Raw genomic sequence first — 12,379 nt, 5'->3', positions numbered from 1 at the left:
TTTTTGAAAATGATTGGATGGTTTCGAAAATAATTTTAAATTCTGCCGCGGCTCTGTGATGACATCAGCAGCATGAGAGGGAGGCTGCTGACGGGGACAAACATTCATTATGTCATCTCATTATGTCATCTCATTATGTCATCTCATTATGTCATCTCATTATGTCATCTCATTATGTCATCTCATTTCATCTCATTACATATGTCATCTCATTAAATTCCATCTCATCTCATACTGTCACATCATGTCAGCTAGTTCATCTCATCTCATCTCATCTCATCTCATCTCCTCTCGCTCGCGCCCCTCCTGCAGGCGTCGCTGTTTTCAAACCTCCACAGCGGAGGCGGATGTAGTTCCGGGTCAGCGGAGGAAACACGTGTGGCGTCAACACGGTGCGGCAGACCCACCGACCACAACACGGACAGGCACAGACACAAAGTCTGTGGATCTTCTGATTCCTTCAGATCTGAACAGCGGGACTTTCTGTCGCCATGGCTCCGGTGAGTAGAGAGAGAGAGAGACGCCGCGCGCTGCTCTGCTCACTTCACTAACAGCGCTTTAGTTTTAAACAAACTACTGATACTACTACAACTACTACTGCTACTACTACAAGTACTGCTACTACTACTACTACTACTACTACTACTACAACTACTACTACTACTACTACTACTACTACTACTACTACTGCTACTACTACTTCTACTACTACAAGTACTGCTACTACTACTACTACTCCTCCATCCTGTCTGTCTCATATCAGCTGCTGTTCCTCGCGCTGTCTCCTGGACGGCAGAAAAAAGGTTCCGCCAGATTCCATAGAGAAACCTGAGATTTTACAGTTTTCCTGCCGACAGTCAGACCTGAACACCGGGCTGGACTCGGTGTTTGAGCTTTTCTGAACCGCTTGGCTCTTCTGGTCAAATCGGCCACTGTATGGTCTGCCGGACTGTGGTGATTTAAATTTAAAATATCAGCAGTTAGATCTGCTGCTGCAGTCCAGCATCTGCAGCTTCTGATGAACTGAAGTCAGTTTACAGTCTGAGCCCCTGCTGTGTTCTGCAGACCTGCCTCTGTCTTTCCTCCAGGCTTCAGTCAGCCAATCAGCTTCCAGCAGAAAACACTGATAGGAGTCTTGTTTCTGACATGATGTTCATCCCATTGAAGTGAATGGAGATGTTAGGTGTGATGTCAAACAAAACTGAAATAAGTGTTTCTAAATAAAATCTGCTTGTTCTCGTCAGATCAGACAGCAGGATTGTGTGTCGTGATTTCCCCAAATCACCAGATCATGATTCATCACCATATGATTCACTGAAAGACCAGAAACCAGAATACTGAATTATCGCCCGCCGGCTCTATGTGGAAAACATCAGGCTGACTTAAGCATGATTGACCTTTGACCCTTACCTGCATCTACTGTCTGTCTGATCCAGGACTTTCCTGAATGTAGATTTTTTTTTTCCAGGTTTTCTGTTCTGCCTGACAACTAACCATCAAACCATCTGTCTCTCTCTCTCTCTCTCTCTCTCTCTCTCTCTCTCTCAGCCTCGGTCGAAGAAGAGGAAGCCGTCGTTCCGGCGGCTGTTGAAGACCAGCAGTGTGAAGCTGGACAACAAGCTGAAGAACCGTCAGTTCAAACAGCAGAACGCCGACAAGAAGCAGAGGAAGGAGCAGAAGAAGCTGCGGCAGGCGGTGAAGGACGCCACGCTGAGGAAGCCCCGCCCACTGGAGAGATACAAGAAGAGACCGGGTGAGAGGGGGGCGGGGTTAAGAGATGAGACCATCTGTTTATCTCCTGATCCGATTCGATACGTGATCGGAGGTTCAGGATCAATACGACCAGGATACGATGTGATCAATAGAAGCAAAAAATCTTTCACACACACACAAATCTGCTGGACGCTTTGTGGTCGAGTCACCGAACCTCGAGTCCGAGTCGAGTCCCAAGTCCTTGATGATCGAGTCCGGGTCACTAAGGTCACGTCCGAGTCGAGTCCCGAGTCCAAGTCTTAGTCACCGAGGTCATGTCAGTCAAGTCTCAAGTCCTCAGTTCTCGAGTCCGAGGTACTGACAGATTTCCTGTGTGTGTGTGTGTGTGTGTGTGTGTGTGTGTGACAGAGGAAGAGGAGGATGAGGAAGACTTTGTGGAGACTCTGCCCACAGACATGCTGGAGGAGGACGACCTGCAGCAGATCACCGCCATGGCTCACAAAGCCTCCTTCCTCACCAGAGACCTGTCGTCATGGTAATGTGCACACACACACACACACACAGAGCAGGCGTCCCTCAGTGTGGGCGGCGTGGTGACGGAGGTGTGTTTGTTTAGCGGCCCGGAGCGCGGCGGCGGGCGGAAGCGGCGGGCGGAGGTGGTGCAGAGCTACGAGAAACTTCCCAGGAAGCAGCTGAAGACGGAGGAGAAGGAAGTGATCCACCTGCTGCCAATCAAAGACAAGACAGGAGTCATCCCACAGAGCATGGAGCGAGCGGGTGGGACACACACACACTCACACACACTCACACACACACACACACACACTCACACACACACACACACTCACACACACACACAGCTGTTAGGGGTCCAGTGAGAAGCAGGGAACTCTATTGTAATTGCTGGAATTCATGTCATTATTTTCCAGTATTTTGTCCAATAATTTGAAAGTGGGTACAGATATGTATCTGATCAACAGTTTTGCCTCTTGGACCCATAAGGTCCGCCTAAAAACTAAATTACTGAAATGAAAATAGTTTTGTTACTAACAGAAGCACCAACCAGCTGCTGCTCAGTGATCAGAGTCTCAGTGATTTGAGGGTTAAAATGATTTTATTTTGCTTTTTGCAAAATCAAGTTAATTTACTGACCCGTTTGTATTGGTTTGCATATAAATACACTTTGATTGATTAGGGGCTGACCAGCTCTGCTGCCGTCCAGCTTGTATTTCTATGTATTATTATTATTCTTTCTTTCTTACTAAAAATGCACCAAACCTGCCCCACAGCTCCAGCCCCCTGCCCCACAGCTCTACTCTCCTGCCCCACAGCTCTAGTCCCCTGCCCCACAGCTCTAGTCCCCTGCCCCACAGCTCTAGTCCCCTGCCCCACAGCTCTAGTCCCCTGCCCCACAGCTCTAGTCCCCTGCCCCACAGCTCTAGTCCCCTGCCCCCTGCCCCACAGCTCTAGTCCCCTGCCCCACAGCTCTAGTCCCCTGCCCCACAGCTCTAGTCCCCTGCCCCACAGCTCTAGTCCCCAGTCCCCTGCCCCACAGCTCTAGTCCCCTGCCCCACAGCTCTAGTCCCCTGCCCCACAGCTCTAGTCCCCAGCCCCCTGCCCCACAGCTCTAGTCCCCTGCCCCACAGCTCTAGTCCCCTGCCCCACAGCTCTAGTCCCCTGCCCCACAGCTCTAGTCCCCTGCCCCACAGCTCCAGTCCCCAGCCCCCTGCCCCACAGCTCTAGTCCCCTGCCCCACAGCTCTAGTCCCCTGCCCCCTGCCCCACAGCTCCAGTCCCCTGCCCCACAGCTCTAGTCCCCTGCCCCACAGCTCTAGTCCCCAGCCCCCTGCCCCACAGCTCTAGTCCCCTGCCCCACAGCTCTAGTCCCCAGCCCCCTGCCCCACAGCTCTAGTCCCCTGCCCCACAGCTCTAGTCCCCTGCCCCACAGCTCCAGCCCCCTGCCCCACAGCTCCAGCCCCCTGCCCCACAGCTCTAGTCCCCTGCCCCACAGCTCTAGTCCCCAGCCCCACAGCTCTAGTCCCCAGCCCCCTGCCCCACAGCTCCAGCCCCCTGCCCCACAGCTCTAGTCCCCTGCCCCACAGCTCTAGTCCCCAGCCCCCTGCCCCACAGCTCTAGTCCCCTGCCCCACAGCTCTAGTCCCCAGCCCCACAGCTCTAGTCCCCAGCCCCCTGCCCCACAGCTCCAGCCCCCTGCCCCACAGCTCTAGTCCCCTGCCCCACAGCTCTAGTCCCCAGCCCCCTGCCCCACAGCTCTAGTCCCCTGCCCCACAGCTCTAGTCCCCAGCCCCCTGCCCCACAGCTCTAGTCCCCTGCCCCACAGCTCTAGTCCCCTGCCCCACAGCTCCAGCCCCCTGCCCCACAGCTCTAGTCCCCTGCCCCACAGCTCCAGTCCCCAGCCCCCTGCCCCACAGCTCTAGTCCCCTGCCCCACAGCTCTAGTCCCCTGCCCCACAGCTCCAGTCCCCTGCCCCACAGCTCTAGTCCCCTGCCCCACAGCTCCAGTCCCCTGCCCCACAGCTCAAGTCCCCTGCCCCACAGCTCCTGCCCCCTGCCCCACAGCTCCTGCCCCCTGCCCCACAGCTCCTGCCCCCTGCCCCACAGCTCTAGTCCCCTGCCCCACAGCTCCTGTCCCCTGCCCCCTGCCCCACAGCTCCCGTCCCCTGCCCCACAGCTCCTGCCCCCTGCCCCACAGCTCCTGTCCTCTGCCCCACAGCTCCTGTCCCCTGCCCCACAGCTCCTGCCCCCTGCCCCACAGCTCTAGTCCCCTGCCCCCTGCCCCACAGCTCCAGTCCCCTGCCCCACAGCTCCTGCCCCCTGCCCCACAGCTCTAGTCCCCTGCCCCCTGCCCCACAGCTCTAGTCCCCTGCCCCACAGCTCCAGCTCCCTGCCCCACAGCTCTAGTCCCCTGCCCCACAGCTCTAGTCCCCTGCCCCACAGCTCCAGCCCCCTGCCCCACAGCTCTAGTCCCCTGCCCCACAGCTCTAGTCCCCTGCCCCACAGCTCCAGCCCCCTGCCCCACAGCTCTAGTCCCCTGCCCCACAGCTCCAGCCCCCTGCCCCACAGCTCCAGCCCCCTGCCCCACAGCTCTAGTCCCCTGCCCCACAGCTCTAGTCCCCTGCCCCACAGCTCCAGCCCCCTGCCCCACAGCTCTAGTCCCCTGCCCCACAGCTCTAGTCCCCTGCCCCACAGCTCCAGCCCCCTGCCCCACAGCTCTAGTCCCCTGCCCCACAGCTCTAGTCCCCTGCCCCACAGCTCCAGCCCCCTGCCCCACAGCTCTAGTCCCCTGCCCCACAGCTCCAGCCCCCTGCCCCACAGCTCTAGTCCCCTGCCCCACAGCTCTTGTCCCCTGCCCCACAGCTCTAGTCCCCTGCCCCACAGCTCTAGTCCCCTGCCCCACAGCTCCAGCCCCCTGCCCCACAGCTCTAGTCCCCTGCCCCACAGCTCTAGCCCCCTGCCCCACAGCTCTAGTCCCCTGCCCCACAACTCTAGTCCCCTGCCCCACAGCTCTAGTCCCCTGCCCCACAGCTCCAGTCCCCTGCCCCACAGCTCTAGTCCCCTGCCCCACAGCTCCAGCCCCCTGCCCCACAGCTCTAGTCCCCTGCCCCACAGCTCCAGTCCCCTGCCCCACAGCTCCAGTCCCCTGCCCCACAGCTCTAGTCCCCTGCCCCACAGCTCCAGTCCCCTGCCCCACAGCTCCAGTCCCCTGCCCCACAGCTCTAGTCCCCTGCCCCACAGCTCCAGCCCCCTGCTCCACAGCTCCAGCCCCCTGCCCCACAGCTCTTGTCCCCTGCCCCACAGCTCCAGTCCCCTGCCCCACAGCTCTAGTCCCCTGCCCCACAGCTCCAGTCCCCTGCCCCACAGCTCTAGTCCCCTGCCCCACAGCTCTAGTTCCCTGCCCCACAGCTCCAGTCCCCTGCCCCACAGCTCCAGTTCCCAGTCCCCTGCCCCACAGCTCTAGTCCCCTGCCCCACAGCTCCAGTCCCCTGCCCCACAGCTCTAGTCCCCTGCCCCACAGCTCCAGTCCCCTGCCCCACAGCTCTAGTCCCCTGCCCCACAGCTCTAGTCCCCTGCCCCACAGCTCCAGCCCCCTGCCCCACAGCTCTAGTCCCCTGCCCCCTGCCCCCTGCCCCACAGCTCTAGTCCCCTGCCCCACAGCTCCAGCCCCCTGCCCCCTGCCCCACAGCTCTAGTTCCCTGCCCCACAGCTCCTGCCCCCTGCCCCCTGCCCCACAGCTCTAGTCCCCTGCCCCACAGCTCCTGCCCCCTGCCCCCTGCCCCACAGCTCTAGTCCCCTGCCCCACAGCTCCTGCCCCCTGCCCCCTGCCCCACAGCTCCAGCCCCCTGCCCCACAGCTCTAGTCCCCTGCCCCACAGCTCTAGTCCCCTGCCCCACAGCTCTAGTCCCCTGCCCCACAGCTCTAGTCCCCTGCCCCACAGCTCCAGCCCCCTGCCCCCTGCCCCACAGCTCTAGTCCCCTGCCCCACAGCTCCAGCCCCCTGCCCCCTGCCCCACAGCTCCAGCCCCCTGCCCCTGAGCTTATCGGCCCACACGAGACAAAACTTTCATCCACTGGAACCTATACTGAATTATGAAGTCCAACACTGTTAAACTAGTTAAATCTAACTAGTTGATTGGTTGTTGAGATGGCAGGCTACATGTGTTTTTTTCTGTTTTTTTCTGTTGTAGTCGTCCATAAAGAGGAAGAGGAGGAGGAGGAAGAGGATGTTCACACTGGGCTGGAGGAGTTTGAAAACGGTACACACACACACACACACACTTTTGCATGAAGTCTAATGAACCAGACTGATCTGTTTATAGATGTTGATGAGGATCAGAGAGACTTCACTCTGTTCTCATGTTGACAGGTTTTGTTGTTGCTGGTTGTGTCCCATCATTTGGCATTTTGTGTAAACTGTGGTGTGTAAAGTGTAAACTGTGGTGTGTAAAGTGTAAACTGTGGTGTGTAAAGTGTAAACTGTGGTGTGTAAAGTGTAAACTGTGGTGTGTAAAGTGTAAAGTGTGGTGTATAAAGTGTAAAGTGTGCCCCCCCCCCCCCCCCCCCCCCCCCAGAGGAGGCGCTGCAGAGCGCTGCAGCTCTCACGGCGGAGGAGCGGCAGCAGCTCCGAACGCAGACGCTCACAGAGAAGAAGCTCCGCATCGCTGCTCTGGGGTCAGCTGTCATCTCCGACCCCACCAGCAACGTAAGACTCACATCTCTCTACTGCTGATCCGGGGTCAGACGGACTGAACGGGACTCCAAACATAATAAGAAGAAGAAGAACTTATTTATAGAGCACATATTTAAAAAGTTATTAAGTGCTTTACAATTAAAATAAGACAAAAATATACAGTGTGTATATATATATATATATATATATATATGTGTGTGTGTGTGTGTGTGTCAGATAAAGCGGCTGAAGGAGCTGCGCGGCATGCTGATGGAGGCGGAGCCTAGTGTGGCGGTGACGGTCAGGAAGCTGGTGATGGTTTCTCTGATGGAGATCTTTAAAGACATCATCCCATCCTACAAGATCCGACCTCTGACCCCGGCAGAGAGGAGCGCCAAGGTACAGCAGGCCTTCTTCTTCTTCTCCTTCTTCTTCTTCTTCTTCTTCTGTTTATTGTTTTAATGAGACGCTGCATCAGAGAACACACATCCTCACTGCGTTGCTTTAGTTTCAGTGTTGAGTTGCTTTAGTTTCAGTGTTGAGTTGCTTTAGTTTCAGTGTTGAGTTGCTTTAGTGTTGGTGTTACGTTGCTTTAGTTTCAGTGTTGAGTTGCTTTAGTTTCAGTGTTGAGTTGCTTTAGTTTCAGTGTTGAGTTGCTTTACTTTCAGTGTTGAGTTGCTTTAGTTTCAGTGTTGAGTTGCTTTAGTGTTGATGTTGCATTGCTTTACTTTCAGTGTTGAGTTGCTTTAGTGTTGGTGTTGCGTTGCTTTAGTTTCAGTGTTGAGTTGCTTTAGTGTTGGTGTTACGTTGCTTTAGTTTCAGTGTTGAGTTGCTTTAGTTTCAGTGAGTTGCTTTAGTTTCAGTGAGTTGCTTTAGTTTCAGTGTTGAGTTGCTTTAGTTTCAGTGTTGAGTTGCTTTAGTGTTGGTGTTACGTTGCTTTAGTTTCAGTGTTGAGTTGCTTTAGTGTTGGTGTTACGTTGCTTTAGTTTCAGTGTTGAGTTGCTTTAGTGTTGGTGTTGCGTTGCTTTAGTTTCAGTGTTGAGTTGCTTTAGTTTCAGTGTTGAGTTGCTTTAGTTTCAGTGTTGAGTTGCTTTAGTGTTTATGTTGCGTTGCTTTAGTTTCAGTGTTGAATTGCTTTAGTTTCAGTGTTGAGTTGCTTTAGTTTCAGTGTTGAGTTGCTTTAGTGTTTATGTTGCGTTGCTTTAGTTTCAGTGTTGAGTTGCTTTAGTGTTGGTGTTACGTTGCTTTAGTTTCAGTGTTGAGTTGCTTTAGTTTCAGTGTTGAGTTGCTTTAGTTTCAGTGTTGAGTTGCTTTATGTGATGTAGTTCCAGGGTTTTCCTGCATACATAAACCCGAGGCGGCGGTCTTGATCAAATTTCGTGCCTCGATCAACAAAACCCCGGCGTCTGCATGAAACTGAAAAATAAATATATATATATTTCATAACCATCGGTTGGAGTTCTGTCAGTTGTAGCGGCATCGCTCCGCTGCGGCGCCGCGGCGTGATCGGCACCAGAACCTCTGAGCTCCACTGAACTCTCACAGGAACCGCAGAGGGTTAATGAAACGTTCTGAATCAACACTGATGTGCAGGTAGATGTGCTGTCATTTATTCTCTGTGACAAAATGGCGAACCGGAGCCGGACGGAAAAGAGAAAAGTCCCCGGCGGCTTCAGTTCGGGCGTCACCAGCGACCTGAGTGTTGAGTGACAACATGTCACGGCAGCAGGTAAGGCCGACAGAGCCGGACGCTTTATAAAAATAAAAATAAAAATAAATGGTCCGATATAAAGTATGACGACAGGGTCGGTACCCCGGCGGTACTACACCTCTCTCTCCTCTCCTCGCGTTTCACCTCGGTAACGGGGGGAACGGTGTTGCGTTAGAAACGAGGGAGACACCGACATGACATCACAGGACGATGAGACTGCTGCATCTGATCCAAGAACAGCCTGAACGTGCCCTTTGTTTTTGGAAAGAGTGAACCTAACACCGGCGTCTCCAATGCGCCACGAGACCATAACGCATGAGTATTTATGACCTTGTGACCAGTTGTCAACGTTTTTATGACACGGAATATTATTATTAGAGGACTTTACACATTAATGTGGAGTCGGCTTGGGAGTGTTTTTGCTTTATTTCACTACTTTGTCATCTAAAGTGAAACTGAAAAATTGTAAACTGAAAATCTGCGTGAAGAATGGAGCACGCACTTTTCAGGCCGGTTTTGTGCGCACGCAATGTTTTATAAATGACACCCAGGAGTCCCAGTACTTCCTGGTTGCTGATGCTCTTCCTGGTTGCTGATGCTCTTCCTGGTTGCTGATACTCTTCCTGGTTGCTGATGCTCTTCCTGGTTGGTTGCTGATGCTCTTCCTGGTTGCTGATGCTCTTCCTGGTTGCTGATGCTCTTCCTGGTTGCTGATGCTCTTCCTGGTTGCTGATGCTCTTCCTGGTTGCTGATACTCTTCCTGGTTGCTGATGCTCTTCCTGGTTGCTGATGCTTTTCCTGGTTGCTGATGCTCTTCCTGGTTGCTGATGCTCTTCCTGGTTGCTGATGCTTTTCCTGGTTGCTGATGCTCTTCCTGGTTGCTGATGCTCTTCCTGGTTGCTGATGCTCTTCCTGGTTGCTGACGCTCTTCCTGGTTGCTGCAGGTGAAGAAGGAGACGCAGCAGCTCAGAGAGTTTGAAGAAGGTTTGGTCAGTCAGTACAAGTTCTACCTGGAGGATCTGGAGCAGACGGTCCGAGGTACACACACACACACACACACACACACACACACTCATACTCACAGACACACACACACACACACACACATACACTCATACTCACAGACACACACACACACACACACACACACACTCTTCTTCTCCTACCTCTTAATTTAAGACTAAACTTAAGACTTTTCTTTTTAGCATAGCTTACACATAAATAATTATTATTGTTATTTTCATTGGTCATTGTTGTTATTATTACTATTTTATATACATTTTGTATCTTCCTGTGGGTTTAACTTGATATCTATTGAAATGTGAGTTTTCTTTATTTATTATGTTTTTATTACTCTGTAAATCAGCTTGAACTACATTTGAATGAAAATATGTGAATTCCTCAGACTGGAAGCAGAAGAAGAGGAAGAGGAGTCAGGCGGTGGCGTTTGATTCGTACCTCAGTCTGGCTGAAGTGGCGGTGCGCTGCCTGGTGGAGCTGCTGCTCACTCAAACTCACTTCAACTTCCACAACAACATCATCGTCATGCTCGTCCCGCTGATGAACGACCCGGTCCGCAAGGTCAGAGAGAGAGAGAGAGAGAGAGTGTGTGTGTGTGTGTGTGTGTGTGTGTGTGTGTGTGTGTGTGGCAATAATAATGACGATGATGATAATAATGATGAGTCTGTAATCTGAACGCACCACCAGTGTGTCTTCTGCAGTGTGCTCAGTGATGTGCCTCTGGTTCTCCAGGTTCCTCAGGTTCCTCAGGTTCTCTAGGTTCCTCTGGTTCCTTAGGTTCTTCAGGTTCTGCTGGTTCCTCGGGTTCTCCAGGTTCCTCTGGTTCCTCAGGTTCCTCTGGTTCTTCAGGTTCCTCTGGTTCCTCAGGTTCCTCTGGTTCTTCAGGTTCCTCTGGTTTCTCAGGTTCTCCAGGTTCCTCTGGTTCCTCAGGTTCCTCTGGTTCCTCAGGTTCTCCAGGTTCCTCTGGTTTCTCAGGTTCTTCAGGTCCTTCAGGTTCCTCTGTGTGTTCCAGGTGTCTCAGCTGTGCTGTGAGGCGTTCAGGAAACTCTTCCAGCAGGACAAACTAGGCGATGCCTCGCTGGGCGCCGTGCGCGTCATTTCTGGACTCGTCAAGAGCCTCAGTTACAACATCAGGCCTGAGGTAACGAACCAAACGCACCCAAAACTGTCTGACCAGTAACCAGTAATGACCCTCAACTACATCAGACTCAAGTTTATTAACCAAGCGCACCCAAACTGTTTTAGTATCAGTAGTTCTCTTTAGACTCATCAAAAGCCACTGCTACCATGTCAGGCCTGATCTAACTGTCTCTACCAGGACAATGAACCAAACGCACCCAAAGTATCATAGTGTCAGCACTAATGCCCCCCCCCCCCCCACAGGTGCTGAGGACTCTGCTGAGTCTGAGGATAAAGGAGGTGGAGGTGAAGAAAGACACAGAGGACACAGCACCAAAGAAGAAGTTCATGAACTACAAGGAGAAGAAGAAGAACCTCTCCAGGATGCAGAGGAAGGTGTGTGTGTGTGTGTGTGTATTTGGTTGGTGTGTTTCTGTGTAAAGGCTCGCTCACATCAGCATGAACCTACTCTGAAATAAATTTCATGGCCTGTTGACATCAGTTGAAAACGACGCAGTGGACGAATAAAAAGAAACGCTTCCAGTTTGGTTGCAAATCGACTTCGTCTTCGCACAGAGAAATTTGGTAACTTTGACCTGTGAATTCGCGCAGCCGGCCAATAGAAACACTTGTTTGGCTGTTTTGACCTCCAAAATCCAGCATGGAGGAATCCATAATATTATATAATATAGACAGTCCATCTTATTCAGCTGAGATTTCCTCCTCGTTAGCCGTTTTCTGTGGGGGGGTTGATTTTCCCTGAACCGATCACTAGTGACTGACGCATCTGAACCGATCACTAGAGACTGACGCATCTGAACCGATCACTAGAGACTGACGTATCTGAACTAGTATCTGAACCAGTCACTAGTGACTGACGCATCTGAACCGATCACTAGTGACTGACGCATCTGAACTAGTATCTGAACCGATCGCTAGTGACTGACGCATCTGAACCGATCGCTAGTGACTGACGTATCTGAACCGATCACTAGTGACTGACGTATCTGAACCGATCACTAGTGACTGACGCATCTGAACTAGTATCTGAACCGATCACTAGTGACTGACGTATCTGAACCGATCACTAGTGACTGACGCATCTGAACTAGTATCTGAACCGATCGCTAGTGACTGACGTATCTGAACCGATCGCTAGTGACTGACGTATCTGAACCGATCACTAGTGACTGACGTATCTGAACCGATCACTAGTGACTGACGTATCTGAACCGATCACTAGTGACTGACGTATCTGAACCGATCACTAGTGACTGACGCATCTGAACTAGTATCTGAACCGATCACTAGTGACTGACGCATCTGAACTAGTATCTGAACCGATCACTAGTGACTGACGCATCTGAACCGATCACTAGTGACTGACGCATCTGAACTAGTATCTGAACCGATCGCTAGTGACTGACGCATCTGAACCGATCACTAGAGACTGACGCATCTGAACCGATCACTAGAGACTGACGCATCTGAACCGATCACTAGAGACTGACGTATCTGAACTAGTATCTGAACCAGTCACTAGTGACTGACGCATCTGAACCGATCACTAGTGACTGACGCATCTGAACTAGTATCTGAACCGATCGCTAGTGACTGACGCATCTGAACCGA

General features: G+C 52.6%; 1 protein-coding gene across 2 annotated transcripts in view; it reads left to right on the top strand.

Annotated features, from left to right (window-relative positions):
- Positions 1–369: 369 nt before the first annotated feature.
- The window catches only part of noc3l (NOC3-like DNA replication regulator), a 21,345-nt gene continuing 9,335 nt past the window's right edge, over positions 370–12,379 (top strand). Inside the window, exons 1-11 of one of the 2 annotated variants that reach the window (XM_078290783.1) lie at positions 370–500; positions 1,549–1,753; positions 2,122–2,248; positions 2,330–2,487; positions 6,416–6,484; positions 6,800–6,930; positions 7,135–7,296; positions 9,553–9,646; positions 10,014–10,189; positions 10,641–10,769; positions 11,012–11,143. In XM_078290783.1, coding sequence (XP_078146909.1) covers positions 492–500; positions 1,549–1,753; positions 2,122–2,248; positions 2,330–2,487; positions 6,416–6,484; positions 6,800–6,930; positions 7,135–7,296; positions 9,553–9,646; positions 10,014–10,189; positions 10,641–10,769; positions 11,012–11,143 — 1,392 coding nt within the window. In that variant the 5' untranslated portion in view covers positions 370–491. Of the gene's footprint in view, positions 501–1,548; positions 1,754–2,121; positions 2,249–2,329; positions 2,491–6,415; positions 6,485–6,799; positions 6,931–7,134; positions 7,297–9,552; positions 9,647–10,013; positions 10,190–10,640; positions 10,770–11,011; positions 11,144–12,379 lie in introns of both variants that reach the window. The other variant, XM_078290782.1, reaches the window with a different exon arrangement.

The sequence above is a fragment of the Centroberyx gerrardi genome, chromosome 20 (genome assembly GCF_048128805.1).
Source record: "Centroberyx gerrardi isolate f3 chromosome 20, fCenGer3.hap1.cur.20231027, whole genome shotgun sequence".
Lineage (NCBI taxonomy): Eukaryota > Metazoa > Chordata > Actinopteri > Beryciformes > Berycidae > Centroberyx > Centroberyx gerrardi.
This window is presented reverse-complemented; position numbering and strand designations above follow the sequence as displayed.